The 14,738-nt window shown below is 48.6% G+C and overlaps 1 protein-coding gene across 3 annotated transcripts in view; it reads left to right on the top strand.

The window, feature by feature from the left end:
* CCBE1 (collagen and calcium binding EGF domains 1) overlaps positions 1 to 14,738 on the top strand; it is a 235,653-nt gene that overhangs the window by 203,450 nt on the left and 17,465 nt on the right. For all 3 annotated transcript variants that reach the window (XM_060029157.1, XM_060029159.1, XM_060029158.1), the window contains 2 exons: positions 420 to 572; positions 10,355 to 10,458. In XM_060029157.1, coding sequence (XP_059885140.1) covers positions 420 to 572; positions 10,355 to 10,458 — 257 coding nt within the window. The remainder of the gene's footprint in view (positions 1 to 419; positions 573 to 10,354; positions 10,459 to 14,738) is intronic.

Raw genomic sequence — 14,738 nt, 5'->3', positions numbered from 1 at the left:
AGGAAATCATTTCTACGATAGTCGTTTTCCAAAATGTGTTGCCATCTGTTATCTCATTTCCTCTTCCAGGGAGCCCTGCAGAAGTATTTAGGGCAGGCTTCACTGCCATGTTCTATGGTGAGAACTTCGGAGGCTATAGCAGTACCTGCACCAAGCCACGAGAATTGGTGGCGGCAAAGCCACAACCAGGAACCCCATCACTGATCAGTTTGTAACCATGGTGACACTGCCTGAAGTGCTCTTGTCATGAATGGCCCACATCTTTAGCTTCCTGCTTTGTTCCAGGCTTCAGTGACAGAGGTCTGGCAGAGTGTCCTTTGCAGACATTAACAGAAGGGCCAAGCCTGAGGTCGCCTGTTGTGTTGGAAGTGATCTCTGTGAAACTGTCTTAGCGTTCTCTGCGTTTGGTTCAAACCCAGATATCGACGAGTGCGCCACCAGCAGCGAGACGCTGTGCGCGCACATCTGCGTCAACACCTTGGGCAGCTACCGCTGTGAGTGCCGGGAGGGCTACGTCCAGGAGGATGATGGGAGGACGTGCACCAAGGGAGACAAATACCCCAACGACACTGGTGAGTAGGGCAAGTAAAATTATCCCCCTAATTGGAGGGAGGGAGGGGAGGGATGGGCAGGCAGGCACTTGGAAACCCAGTAGGCTTCCTCAGGAAGCAATGGGCAGGAAGGGGCATTTGTATGAATGGTAGGTGGGATCTGGGTAAGAGAAAGGTAGAAGGTCAAACCCCTAGAGAACTAGTGAAAGAGCTGCCTGCTAGCAGCAAGGCGTGCGGCTGGTTTTGTGCTGGGAGCTCTGCACCAAGCACGGAGGTGTGGTGTGCTCATGGACAGATCGGTGGAACTTAGTTACGAACTGAGATCAAACAAGGAGGAGCAGAGATGAGGCCAGAAACACTGGGTTCTCTCAAGGAAAAAAAAAGGGGGGGGCTGAATAGCAACATGAAACACTTCTGTGTAACGCAGCAATCCATTTCAGCGCTACTGAAAGTATAGTCTGTGGCCCCGTGCCTGCCTGTGAGCTGTTATTTGGTTCATGTTCAGGTTAAAAAAAACCAGAAGTTGAGAGTGTTGAGAAGCACTTTGCAGTCGTTCATTTTTATTGTATTTAGCAAGCCCAGTCCACCCTGACGTGGAGGACTTTTAGATGCTGGCCTTTCTTTGCAGAGTTTGAGAAGCTGCTTTATATTATTTTGACCAGATTCCACCAAGATGTCTGATCACTTAGGGATGTGATCAGCTGGAATGTTGGGTCATTGCCTTATTTAAGTGTGGAGGGGAGGGAGGGAGGAAGGAAAGGGCCTTCCTGAATCTCCAACCCTTGTAGGCCAGGAAGCTGCCGAGCTCAGAGTTCAGCTCTGACTCCTCGGGAGGGCAAAGTGGCAGGAACGCTATCGTCTGCTGGGAGCGGTTAGCTGGGCCTGGGCCATCTCTGGGTGGTGAGGGGCTCCCAGGGCAAATCATCTCTACCAAGAAATGCAGGGGAACGGAAGGACCAGAAGTGCTGGGCGCTCAAGAGGTCGCGGTTCTCCCGTGTAACCTGAGATTCACAAAAGGGTGGAAGGCCGTTGCCATCAGCTGGGGACAGCAAGCAGCTGGGGACCAGCTGTCTCACATGGAAAAACTACAAAGCAAATCCTGAAGAGCAAGCGGGTTGAGTCATGAGGAAGCCACCATGCATTAGAAGTAACGCGAAAGGTCTGCTTGCAGTCAGCTCCGGCTTGGGCAGCTTGGGGTCATTGGAATGACTCAGCTTGGTGTGACACTCTTTAAAGCCTGAAGCATGTGGGACCTGGGCGCCCAGAGGTGCTTAAAAGCAGGGGTAATCAGTCTTTGGGGCATTTTTCAGACATTTTCAAAACATTTTTTCAGACCACTTTTTAATTATTACTCAGAATTAAAATCACTTCACTTTTGTCCCATGGTGGAGAAGGTTTGGGGGAGGGGGATGTGTAACTTACCTCTTAGATTATGTCCTTCGTGGAAAGGAAGAATCTCACTGAAAAGTGAGGTGCAGATTTTTAGCCGCTGATATATTAGTGATGGGCTGACTTGAGAGTTAGCAAGGAGAAAGCAGCTTTCTAATTTTTCATTTTGGAATTGGATTTCCAGCTGTGCTCCAAGCCAGGGAGCCCGTGGGCTTGGACCGAGGGGTCCTCAACCTCGTAACCCTGTTGTGTCTTTGCCTTATATTTCTATTCAGGTGAAATCCCGTTTACCTGGGCGTGAAGGGCAGCCTTGAGCAACCCAATCTAGAGGAAACCACAGAGGTGGCAGCAACAACTGCTGAGTATCAGGATGGGGTTAGACGGTAGGGATCTCTAAATTGTAGGAAGCAGGCCACCTGTGAGCACTTCCCACCTGGTGGGGTAGAGTGGTCCGCTCAGAGACCCAACCTTAACTAGCAGAGACCACAGGAGTCGGATGGAATTTCCAGAGCCTAGAGGAAGATTTTATACACTGAATCTACTTGTTCTTTGGTCTCAGGTGGCCTCTACCTCTTGCACTAATTCCTAGTGTTCCCAGCCTCATCCCTCTGAAGTCACCCTGCTTACTGTGTGGTACCCCAGGAATGGGTCTGAGCCAGAGGCAGTGACAAGGTAGGGCCTTGGTGGGACATGCTCACCCCCTGCCTCGCTCTTGGGCAGTGTGGACCCAGAAAGGAGCCCAGCCCAAGGGCCAGGGCATGGGAAGGTCCCACTGAAGCTTTGATATTAGCAGTCTCTTGTGCTGAGTCGGTCCTGGGACCACACTCCTCTGTTTCCTTTCCTGAGAGATGAATTGTACTTCTTTAAAAAATGTCCAAACACACAAAATTTTCAGTATCAGAGGTCAAGAATTTAAGTGATAACCATTTTGACTTCTAAGGCTAAGAATTCAGTAAAAAAATCTGAGCATACTTAATTATTAATTGGTTTTGTACCTTCTGTATTATTACTGTCATTTAAAGACATATTTTATCAACCATTTATTACAGCATTTCCCCATGTTGTCATCTATAGGACTTTGGGGTCCTGGGAGGTGTTAATTAGCCTTTCTTTGTTTGAAAGGTTCTGTGTTCAGGTGTTCGGGGGAGAATGCATTAGAGCACCAGCTTCTGCAGGGATTCATACTGTGAGTGCGTTGAAAGCTCTGAGGTTGCCATTAAAAGATGTTCATTTTGATGAAACCTGCACTTCCCAAAATTATTTTCTGAAGAAACACTTATAAGCATCTCACAGATGATGGTGTCCTGAAAAAAAAAAAAAAAAAAAGTTCTAACTTATTAGCATCAAAGAGCTGAGCCCTGGGGCCCAAAGTCGGTAAGTCATCTGGTCGACTTTCAGGCGAGGATGTTGTCATCGCCAGAGGAAGGAGCCAAAGCCAGAGGCGGGGAGCTGTTGGCTGTCGGCTACAGAGCATCTAATGAGTGAAAACAGGCCACTCTGCCCTCCGGAGAGAGAGTTTGTTCCTGCTTACAGTGATTTAAATGGGCAATGTCCTTCTGTTTAATCAGTAAGAACGTCTAGTGGTTATAAGGCTGGGCTTTCTTGTAACACCACAACTCACTTAGTTTGGGATTTTTTTGGGGTGGGAGTGGGGGGGGTGCCGTGCTGCGAGGCATGCGGGACCTTAGTTCCCCCCACTGGGGATGGAACCCACGGCCCCTGCAGTGGAAGCGTGGAGTCTTCACCACTGGACCGCCAGGGAAGTCCCCACATAGTTTTAAAAACTGAAACAGTCCCACTGTTTCTATTGTATCCCAAGTGCCGCGCCCGCAGCAGCAGCATTCTAGAATTTCTCAGTATTTAATTTTCAGTGACTGGTCTCTCCTGAATTCACCACACAGGCACAGAGGACTCACGTTTGGTTTTAGTGTTTTATTAAGAAAAACATTCCAACACCGGTAACCAAGGGCGTCGGGGGGTTAGGGACTGAGGGGAGTAATTCGTACCCATAATTAAAATTATGGGAAAGGACAGGCACGTTCTATGCCTTGAACGTTAGAATCAGTACTTAAGTGATGGGCCCCTGAGAAGATGGGGGGCTGGTTTTGATGATTCGGGCAACAAAAGCAAGCATCCTGGATTCATCTCTGCAGCAGCTGTGATGCAACGGAAAGTTCCTTGGCTTGGAAGGTAGGAGAGCTGATAACCAGAGAGCCACTTCAGCGTCTACCAGCTGGGTGTCGTTGGGCAGCTCTCCGGATCTAAGTTTCCTCCTCTGTAGACACACAGGTGTTGGATTAGGTGAGCTCTAAAGACCCTTTTACCATCACAAATCTTTTTCACAATTTGGTGTGATTTAGCATCAGCAAAAGTGGTCGAAGCCCTACCAGCCCCGTGAGTCCCCGTGCAGTTTTCATTTCTTTGTCCTTTATCTAGGCAAGTGTCAGGACTTGAAGGCATGCCCAGCTCAGCACCTTCTAAACTGAGAACTTTCCCTACAGTATCTAAAAGATGAATAATTAACATCCAGATATTCAGCTCAACAGTAAGGAGAGTTAGGGGGCTGGACCAGCCCTGCATCTGGAACATCAGAGGCAGCCATGCAGTTTCATCCGTTTTAGATTAATTAATAAGCCCAATATTTCATCACAGTCATTTTTTTCAAGAAGAGATAATGATGATGGAGTACAAGCACACGTGATCTAAATCCCCCTCCCCTCCCTTTTTTTTATTTTTTTAACTTTGCATTGACTGGTGTCTGTAACCTTCCAGTCAGGAATTTTAAATCGAACACAATGTCAGCTCATTCAGGAAGTGAGTGGACAGCAGCAGGGCCGGCCTCAGAACGGCCTCTGCCCGTGGAAAGGTGGTCATGTGCCCACGGGCGTGGGGACACAAGCCGTCTGGCTAGTGGGCGGGAAGGGAACTCTCCATCACTTCCAATTTTTTGTCTTTGCAAATATATGTCTGGAGCCAGTGTAGGCACCCCAGGGCGTCTGTAGCACTGACGCAGAGACAGATTAAGGATATGTTGGCTCCGTAGTAATTAGCTTTCTGGTCTCTGTTTTTCAACTTTTGTTTCTTTTCTGATAAAGTGACCTTGACCCCCAACATCAGTTATTTCAGGGACGGCCAGGTGTTTCATGTAACTTTCAAGCTCCACTAATCCATAGGTCAGCCGTTGTCAACCTGGGGAGCTTTAAAAAGGCTGACAGCGTTCCCTTGTTGTGACCCCCAGATGGGTGGCATGCGGCATGGTTGGCAAGAATTTTAAACCCTCACCCCCGCCACTGTCCCTAGTGGTGGTAATGTGCCACCAGGGCTGAGCACTACCGCCAGGGCACAGATGTGCACGATCAACTTTTAAAACCAAATGTGCTTGGTGACTGCCCATATGAAATACGTCGAGAACATTCTTTAGTTTTCCTAAGTTGGTTAAATATTACTAAGATGGCATCTCAGGAATTCTGTTTCTAACGCTTACGAGGTATAGCCTGCTCAACGTCAGTAAAAATTAGAGCTACGCGACCCCCTGTGGCTAGTCAATAATATTGCACCTCTAAAATCTGAACGAGTTGGAGCAGAATGTTAAGCGATGCCTCACTTAACATGGTCATGGTCATACTCAGAGACACCACATCATGAGTGGAGAGGACAGAGAACATGCCAAGTCAGAGATGTCTACCCAGATTTCTAAACGAATTATTCATGTAGCCTATGCAAGATTGTTTTAGCTCCACGTTTGATGTTACTGTATCCTGTACCACAGCAGGCTAGATGAACCCCAATTCAGAATAGACGGCATGTGCCAGGTCTGCACACACAATTATTTGTCTTCAAACTCTCTGGAAGTTCTTTCCAGAGGATGGTGCAGAGAGCCCTCCCCCCATCTGTAATTTTGTAGGGAACTTAATAAGCAGTGATACCAACCATGACGATGATATTAACATTTATGGGGCACCTGCCGCCTGCCAGGCGCTGCTCTGCGAACTTCCAGGGGTTATTTCCTTCATGCCTCACAGCAACTACAGGTGACGGGGTCATTGTCGTTCTACCGTTCAAGGAACGGGCAGTCACAGAAGCTGTGACTTCCAACCTGCAAGGCACGAAGTGGCAGCCTCAGGGTTCGAATCCTGATCACCTGACTCCACCGGAGCCTGTGGTCCTTACTCTTCCTCTGTGTGCACGGGAGCTTCCAAAGGCTTTTGGACAAAGTTACCCTTGTTCTCTGTGTTTTGATAATTCTGCAAAGGGACAGGAAACAGGCCAGGGATTTTCAGGTGAGAGGTTGCTCAACAGAGCTGCTTCCCTGGAGCGGTCTTTGTCGAACTTGCACGTGCTTCAGAGTCACTTGGAGACTTTGATAGAACGATGCACCAGGCCCCCCTCCTGAGATTTTGGATTTCTGAGAATGGATACCCAGAGGCTGGCGCTGCCGCTGCTCGTCCAGTGACCACATGGAGAATTACTGCCCTGGAGCCCACCTGGCAGACAGCTCTCCAGTGTCCTGAGCAGAACCCCCAATAGCGGGCTCACTGTGCCCCAACAGTGCCAGATGCGGACCCTGTAAGTGCTCGTCCGCTGCACGCGGCATTCCGGGAAACCTAAAGCAAATTACTGTCCTCCTCTGCCTCTCACTTCCCTTGTCTGTAAAGGAGGCTGAACTAAAGATGTATCAATTCTAACATTCCATGATCTAAATGAAATAGAGTCTAGAACCTGGTAAAGAGGTTATTATCCTGAAAATATCAGGTTGCCCTATTCATCCCAACACATGGTAAGTTGAGCTGCATATACAAAAGTACAAATGGACAGATGGGCTTTTAACTCTTGTTCACGCTGGCCTGGCTCTGCCAGCAGGGCTGGTTCCTTAAAAGGAAGGCCCGTCTCAAATCACTGAACAGGTATCCTCGTTTATTTTGCATTCTCCATGCCTCCCATGGGGCCTGGTGAATAGCAGATGCTCCATGATGGCTAAGAGGGAGGGAGGGATGGATAGATGAATGGGTGGATGGACAGATACATGGATGAGAGAGAGAAGTGGGTGGGGAGATGGGATGGATGAGATTGGTAGGCGGGTTATGAGATGGGATTGCATATACTGGCCAGTAGATGGCATGGAATGAAAGAGTGCTAGGTTGGGAGAGACGGATGTCACCCAGTTGCCCTTAAACCTAACAAACCTAGAGCTGGGGTTATCTATATATGCAGGAGTCCACCGTTGTCTATCATCAGTACAACCAAAGTTGGGTAAAGCTTCAGTCCTTTACCACCAAGTGTATTCTTGCATGGAAGTTCCCTTGTGTCACTGTTATGTTGGAGACCAATCGAAATAACTCTTGTTCTCCTCAGATGTGTTCAAGCTCCCTAGGCAAGTGGGGCTGTAAATGGTACATTAAATGGGGATAAAGAGCCTAAAGGAAATTGCCTGATTTGTAGGAAAGGTATTGGGCTCAGATTCAGGAAACCTCAATTCTAAACCCACAGCGGTTAATAACTTCCGGACGTCACGGAACCTCAGTTTTCCCTCATTCTGTTGTTTGTGTTAATCCCAGAATCCTTGAAGAATCCTTTTATCAGGCAAAGAGAATTCAAAGGGCTTGGTGGGCCTGAAGGCTGCCAGGCACCCTCTCCCATTTACTAGAACCCAACCTTGTGCCAAGGATTTCATAGGCATCACCCCCATATAATCATCGCAATAGCCCTGTGTCTTAGGTTTTACTGTTCCAGTGTTATGGTTGAGGAAATTGGGTCTCATAGAGGTTAGATAACTTGCCTGAGGTCTCTGAGCTAGTTAGTGACAGAGCTGGGATACGCACCCCTCGCACTGTGACCCTGGAGGCCATGCCCTTAAATGGCATTTCACCGTCTCCAAGCGAAGACCTTTCTCATGACCCGGCTCGTTGTGACACAGCTACGGTGTGAATGGAAACAATCCCCCATGGCTTCTGGTTGAGCGTGGTGGAAGGTGGGCAGAGGCCGGGGAGGCGGGGAAGCTCCTGGTGGGACAGAATTAGCCTAGAAGATGGGGATTAACCAGGCACCCCTGTTAGGTTATACACACACATGGAAGGATTTAAAAAGAGGCAGCCTGTTTCCCGGAGGTTCAAGTGCTTTTCCCAATCACACGCTGACAACCTAAGCTACAGTCTGTGTATTCAGGAATCGCAGTGTTGCCTATGGCAACGCAACCAGACAGAGCACTGCTTCGCCCACCTCAGCCTGCTGGCTTGAGAAGCGTGTTCCTAGCGTGTGCGCACACCAGGCCTCAGGCCTCCCACCGGCTGCGGGGAGGGCTAGGGCCAGTGGGCCCCCTCCCACCACCCCGTGCTGCAGGGAAGGAGTCTGAGATCTCGACTGCCAGGTTGCCCCTGGGTGCCCTCACCTCCCAAAGAGCAGCAATACCGGTCACCGTGTAGACCACCAGGCAGGCACAGACCCCCTTGGAGAGGCACTGGGGCTGCATGAGGAGGGATCACCTGAGCGTGAGGCTCTCCCGATGCCCACTTCCTCCTCCCATGTACCCGTGCCCTAGGCCTGCCGTAACCACCGTGCCACCATCTGGGTGGCTTAAAGGACAGAGGTGTGAGGCTACATGTCTGAGATCAAGGTGTCAGCGGGGTTGCCGCCTTCTGAGGACTGTGAAGGAGAACGTTCCAGGCCTCTCCTCCAGCGCCTGCTGTTTCACCAACAACTCTTTGTCATTCCTTTGCTCCTGCTGCCTCACCCTGACCTCTACCTGCATCTTCACATGGTTTCTCCCTGCTGTGTCCAGATTTCTCTTTTTTATAAGAACATCAGTCATATTGGATTACGGGCCCACCCTACAGCAGTATGACTTCAACTTAACTAATTACATCTGCAGGACCCCTATTTCCAAATGAGGCCACATTCTGAGGCACTGAAGGGTTAGGACTTCATCACGTGCACTTGGTTGGGGAGCGGGGGGGACACAGTTCACCCTGTAATGTTCCATTTCGCTAACTGAGCATCCGCCGTGTGAGGTACCAAGAAGCAGCTCCAGTTCCTGGGCAGCCCCCGCTGTGGCACATGCACGAGAAGCTCCTCTCTAGGGAAGCCCGGGATCCCCACCATCTGAGTAGGCTGCGTGGTAAAAGCTGCCTGACTGCAGAGGACAGGGCTTCTCTGTGTATGGGGAGGGGGGTCTCAGGCAACCCGTGAATTGGGTCTTGGTAGCTCATAGGAATCCACAAGTGGAGACGGCAGAGAAGGCTTCCCAGAAGAAAGGACGGGAAGAAGAAAAGCACGTGGGCCCTGGAACTTACCTGGCGGTCCAGTGGGTTTGACCCCTGGTCGGCAAGCTAAAGTCCCCCATGCCGTGTAGCACGGTCCAAAAAAAAAAAAAAAAGCACATGGGCCCAGAAGCAGAAGAAATGACCTGGAGAGACATGTCAGTTGACTGTCCCTAGCTACTTTCCAGATCCTAGTGTTATACGTGTCACGCCAACAGGACACCTGGCCCAACACCAAGGGCTTCAAAGGTAGGAGAGTTGACACTTGCCTGGGTGTCAGACTGTCCTGCCACCACCCTGACCAAAACTGTCACCTTCCCCCTGTCACTTCCTCTGGGCCCATATTGCACAGCTACCATCTTTTACAAAGGCCTATGGGAGTCTGCACCTGCCCTTCTGTAGCAAATGACCTCAGGCGTCTAGTGTCCCCAGCACAGGCTTGTGTGGCCTGTTCAGGTGCCAGTAGGATGAGGGCTATGTGGATACTGGGCCGTGTCACCATTTAACTCACCTATTCCTTAGAGAAATATGATTTTACACAAAGCCCATGGAGCTCCTGATGCGCCACAAGGTTGCACTGGGACCCTGCCCTGTGCCTGTCCCATTATGGCCCTGGATGGGCATGTCCAAGGTGCCTGGAGCATCTTCCATCTGGCTTTACATCTTCTCGGAGGTCAGTGCCCAGCCCCGGTCTGTGACCCTGCCTGGCCTGGCCGTGCTCCCTTTGAACAGCTGGATTATCAGAGGTGATAAAAACCAGCTTCGTGAGCCCTGCACCCGAGTCCCATTGCCTGGGCTTGGGGGATAATTTACGGCGTGTGAACGTTGGCCCTTGGAGGGGAGTGTAAGTCATGTCAGGTTGATAGAGCCTGCCTCATGGTAAAAGGGCCACTGTTGACTTTTTCACAATGAAAGAGGAAGGTGCTAGGTTGCCTAAGTGGAAACAGCTGAGCCCAGAGTGTAGCGGGGGAGCCCCTCCCCGTGTCCCCGCTGCCCCGGGCATGCTGTCAGCGACCCAAGAACTGTAAAATCGCCAGCCCACATCCCTCGCACGTTTCAGTATCAACCAGTCCGCCTGGAACTGCCCTTCTTGACACGGTCTCCCTGGGTCTGGATGTCCCCCAGCCTCCCAGGCAGACCCCAGCCCATCTTCTCTCTCAGGGCACGATGAGAAGGTGGAGAACGCGGTGAGAGCCGGCACCTGCTGTGCCACGTGCAAGGAGTTTCACCAGATGAAGCAGACGGTGCTGCAGCTGAAGCAGAAGGTACGTGCCGGGCGTGTTAGAAACGGTCGCGTAAGATGAAAGGAAGGCCTGGTGGAGGCAAAGTGGAGGAACATCTGAAAACAATAAGAAGATGCCATCCACAGCCTCACTGGGTATTCTCTGAGCTTGCTGCCAACTAGGTTTGGCCTGGGGCGCTTCGCCCACCCACCTTTGGAGCTCATTATCTATAGCTCAACAGAACAATGAAGGCAGGGGATCGACCAGGTGACTAGTAAAATAGACCACGAGGTAAGGGGCACGTGGTGAAGCAGAGGGTGAGGAACGACTAGTGTGACTTTTTGGGACATGAACATCCAGACACGTGGCCCTTACACAGTTCTAAATAGAATACGGTAGAATCATTTACCGACGTTTTATCAACAGAGAACATCTTCTCTATAAACGTTCATCACTGGCGATGCATTTCTGTAGCAGCTTTATTTTTCACATTTAAAAGTTACGACCTGTGCTTTCTGGGCTCCACACACCTCAGAAAGCAGCTGCTCAGATACCCGGTGTCACCAAGGGTGAGGACTGACTCTCTTTGTCAGGCTCCCACGCATGCCTGACAGCATCATATTTCTGGTAACATTGCTGTGCCGTGAGTAATGCCCCTGGGATGCGCTTAGTGCCCTGAAAGCTTAAGCAACTGTCCGGTGCCCGGGTCAATGGTGTTTATCATACCTGAGGTCAGTGAATTCACCAGTCTGTCGGCAACTCAGAAACTGCTCTTACGCTTGTAAAACGTAAACTTGCTGGTTTGTTTGTTTAATTGCTTCCCCTCAAGGCTCTTAGTACATCAAAGAGGTGTATCTAATCTGTTTAACTTTGACATCTAGTTATTGTAAAGGGCAGCAGGGTAAGATTAGACAGTATTGCTTTTCACGTCTTCAACAAACATGCAGGCAGCCCCTAATGAGATCCACAGCTTCCAGTGGAACAGGCAGGTCAGTAGGCTGAGAAGATAAATGGCTTTGCGGGCCTTTGGTACGTTGGTGGTGAAGATCTAGCAACTTTAGCAGAGGCATATATGTGTATGATGTACAGATTCCAAATAGCTTGTGATCCAATAGAGAGACCAGGCAGAAAACCTTGCAAGTATAGCATATAAATTCAGAGTTATCAGTAATACATCCCACACAGATATCCTCACGTTGGACTTGGATTGATATTAGTATTTACTGAGCGAGTCTGAAAAAGCGTTCGTGGAAGAAGTTTGCATTTCGTGGGCCAGAGGATTCGGGCCTGGGCGAGGCAGCTGATGAATGTCTCAAGGCCTAAGGCTACCCTCTGTTTTCTTCTCTGAGAGTCAGTAATCCAAGAGCTATGGGGAAGCTCCTTCCAGCCTGAATGTTCTTTAGGGTCAGTGACGCTAAGTCTCACTAGTTGAGAAATTCAGTTGCTAATTCAACATCTGGCTTTCCCTTAACCTCCCCGCAGTGTTTTACAATCCATGAAAGAAGAAATGTTACGAAGAAGTTGAAAATTTTATGTTACCCTTAAAGCCCTTGCGGCAGAGCTACACACAGATCCAATAATACTTGTTAGTACTCCAGTAACTGTCCTGCACTGGGGTTGGCCTGGAATGGATCCACCTTAGACCGATTTCTCCTACAAGTGCGTTGTGTCAAGTCTGAGCTAAAGCTGGCATTGAAGGAACGTCACAAGAAACAACGCATTTTTAAAGGCGCCTAGTAGAACATGTCACATTCTGCAGTTGATAAAGCTGTTTTATATCCAGGACCCCATTTAATTCTCACCGTGATGCCGATATTGGCAGAGAGGAGCGGTGTCAGCCCAAGACACAGGCCAGACCCTAAACCCTAGGTCTCACTGCTGCTCCTGTGCTGGTGTGGGGCTTGTCCGTTGATTTTTAACTTCCTCTCACTACTGCTGATGCCATCTGTTCTGTTCAAAAAAGAACATGGGACAGCTGCCCAAATAAACATTGGCTCAGAAGTAGGTTACCGGGTGTCCTGGACCGTGGCCAGCCCCATAGTATAAAACGGTATGCAGACGTGTTGAACAACACCATGAGTGTACAGTCAGCAAAATCCCAACCGTGTGAAACTCTACAGGGCCAATGCCCTGTGTTCTTCAGTGGATAGATTCTAAGAAAAGTGGAGCAGCGACCTGCAGGTTAAAAGCAGCTTAAAAGACATATTGTTTTTTCAAGTGGGCAAGACTAGACCATAGTGTCTGGGCCTGCACAGTTGGGTTTGATAAATTATTTTTTTAAAACACAGGAAGTGATTAAAGTCAGAATAGTAGTTACTTTGCGGGGAGGGAGGGAGAAGGCTGTGATTGGGTCAAAGCATGTAGACAGAGTTCTGATTTTTTTTTTTTGGCCGCACTGCATGTGGGATCTTAGTTCCCCCACCAGGGATCGAACCTACGCCCCCTGCAGTGGAAGCGCAGAGTCTTAACCACTGGACCACCAGGGAAGTCCCTGACAAATTTCTGATTTTTGACTTAGGTGTTCAATAAAAGGGTGTTTGCCTTATAATAATTTGCTAAGATAGAGATTTGTTTTGTGGGGTTTCCAGATTCTGTGCCTTTATTTTCCAGTGAAAAAGTTTTTTTGAAATGATGTGCAGATCCCAGTGCCTTCACCTCTACAATTTCTTCTGTGTTTTGGGAAGGAAAAAAACAAACAGGTGATTTAGCTAAAAAGAGAGTTTGGGGTATAGATAAAATACCCGTCATTTGACTTGCAGAGAGGGGTCTCTGTCCCATCAGAACACTGAAGAAAAATCTGAGCTAAAGAGCCAGGTTTTTTTTTTTAAATGAATTTATTTATTTATTTTTAAAATTTATTTTCCGTTGCATTGGGTCTTCGTTGCTGTGCGCGGGCTTTCTCTAGTTGCGGCGAGCGGGGGCTACTCTTCGTTGTCGTGCACGGGCTTCTCATTGCAGTGGCTTCTCTTGGTGCAGAGCACGGGCTATAGGCACACGGGCTTCAGTAGTTGTGGCACACGGGTTCCCGTAGTTGTGGCTCGCGAGCTCTAGAGTACAGGCTCTGTAGTTATGGCGCACGGGCTTAGTTGCTCCACAGCATTTGGGATCTTCCAGGACCAGGGATCGAACCCATGTCCCCCTGAATTGGCAGGCGGATTCTTAACCACTGCGCCACCAGAGAAGTCCCAAGGAGCCAGTTTTTAATTAATTTATATATTTTTTTATTTTTTACTGGTATGAAGAAATTTTTTTTTCAGGTATGACTTTTTTATTGAAATATAGTTGATTTACAGTGTTATATTGGTTTCAGGTGTTCAACCTAGTGATTCAATATTTTTATAGTTTATACTGCATTTTAAATTATTATGAAATATTGGCTGTATTCCCTGTGCTGTGCAATATTTCCTTGCAGCTTACTTATTTTATACATAGTAGTTTGTACGTCTTAATCCCCTACCCCGATTCTGTCCCTCCCCCATTCCCTTTCCCCAGTGTTAACCGCTAGTTTGTTCTCCGTATCTGGGAGTTTGTCTCCATTTTATTATATTCATTCATTTGTTTTACGTTTTAGATTTCACATACAAATGATAACACATTTGTCTTTTTCTGACTTACTTTACTTAGCATAATGCCTTCCAAGTCCATCCATGTTGTTGCAAATGGCAAAATTTCATTCTTTTTTATATATCCAAAGAAAACAAAAATGCTAATTCAAAAAGATGCATGCACCCCAGTGTTCACAGCAGCACTATTTACAGTAGCCAGTGGAAGCAACCTAAGTGTCCATCAACAGACGAATGTGTAAGGAAGATGTGGTGTATATATATACACAATGGAAGGAGCAAGTTTTTAACAGGTCCCTGTGTTCCTGCAGCAGGGGTGATCTGAGTTGAGAGCAGCGCTGCTGCGGAGCAGTTGAGGAAGTGAGAGTGTTTGTTGAGCACCCGCTCTGGCCTGTGATGGGCTGGGAGATGACGAATGACGAGAACGGACAGAATAAAGGCCTGCCTTAAACAAGCTTCCTGTCTTAGCTGGGAAACCAAGCCCACAGTGGAGTTAACACCATGGCCAAGTGGAGTGGGGCAGGCAGCGGAGGCTTCAGAAGTTAGAGGTCAATGCGATTTCAGAAGTGTGAGCAGATGTGCAACCTGACGGCTGCGTTTGTTCGCTTCAGTGCTGCCTTTAGTGCTGGGCAAATAGATGGCTTCTCAGTGGTTCATGGTTTCCTCTGCTACCTTGATCTAGTTGCTCTGTAAAATGGGTCTTCTCAGGATGGCTGGGAAGACTATTCTATATGAAAGTAACTGTAGATTGCTTTGCCA

The sequence above is a fragment of the Delphinus delphis genome, chromosome 13, assembly GCF_949987515.2.
Source record: "Delphinus delphis chromosome 13, mDelDel1.2, whole genome shotgun sequence".
NCBI lineage: Eukaryota > Metazoa > Chordata > Mammalia > Artiodactyla > Delphinidae > Delphinus > Delphinus delphis.
This window is presented reverse-complemented; position numbering and strand designations above follow the sequence as displayed.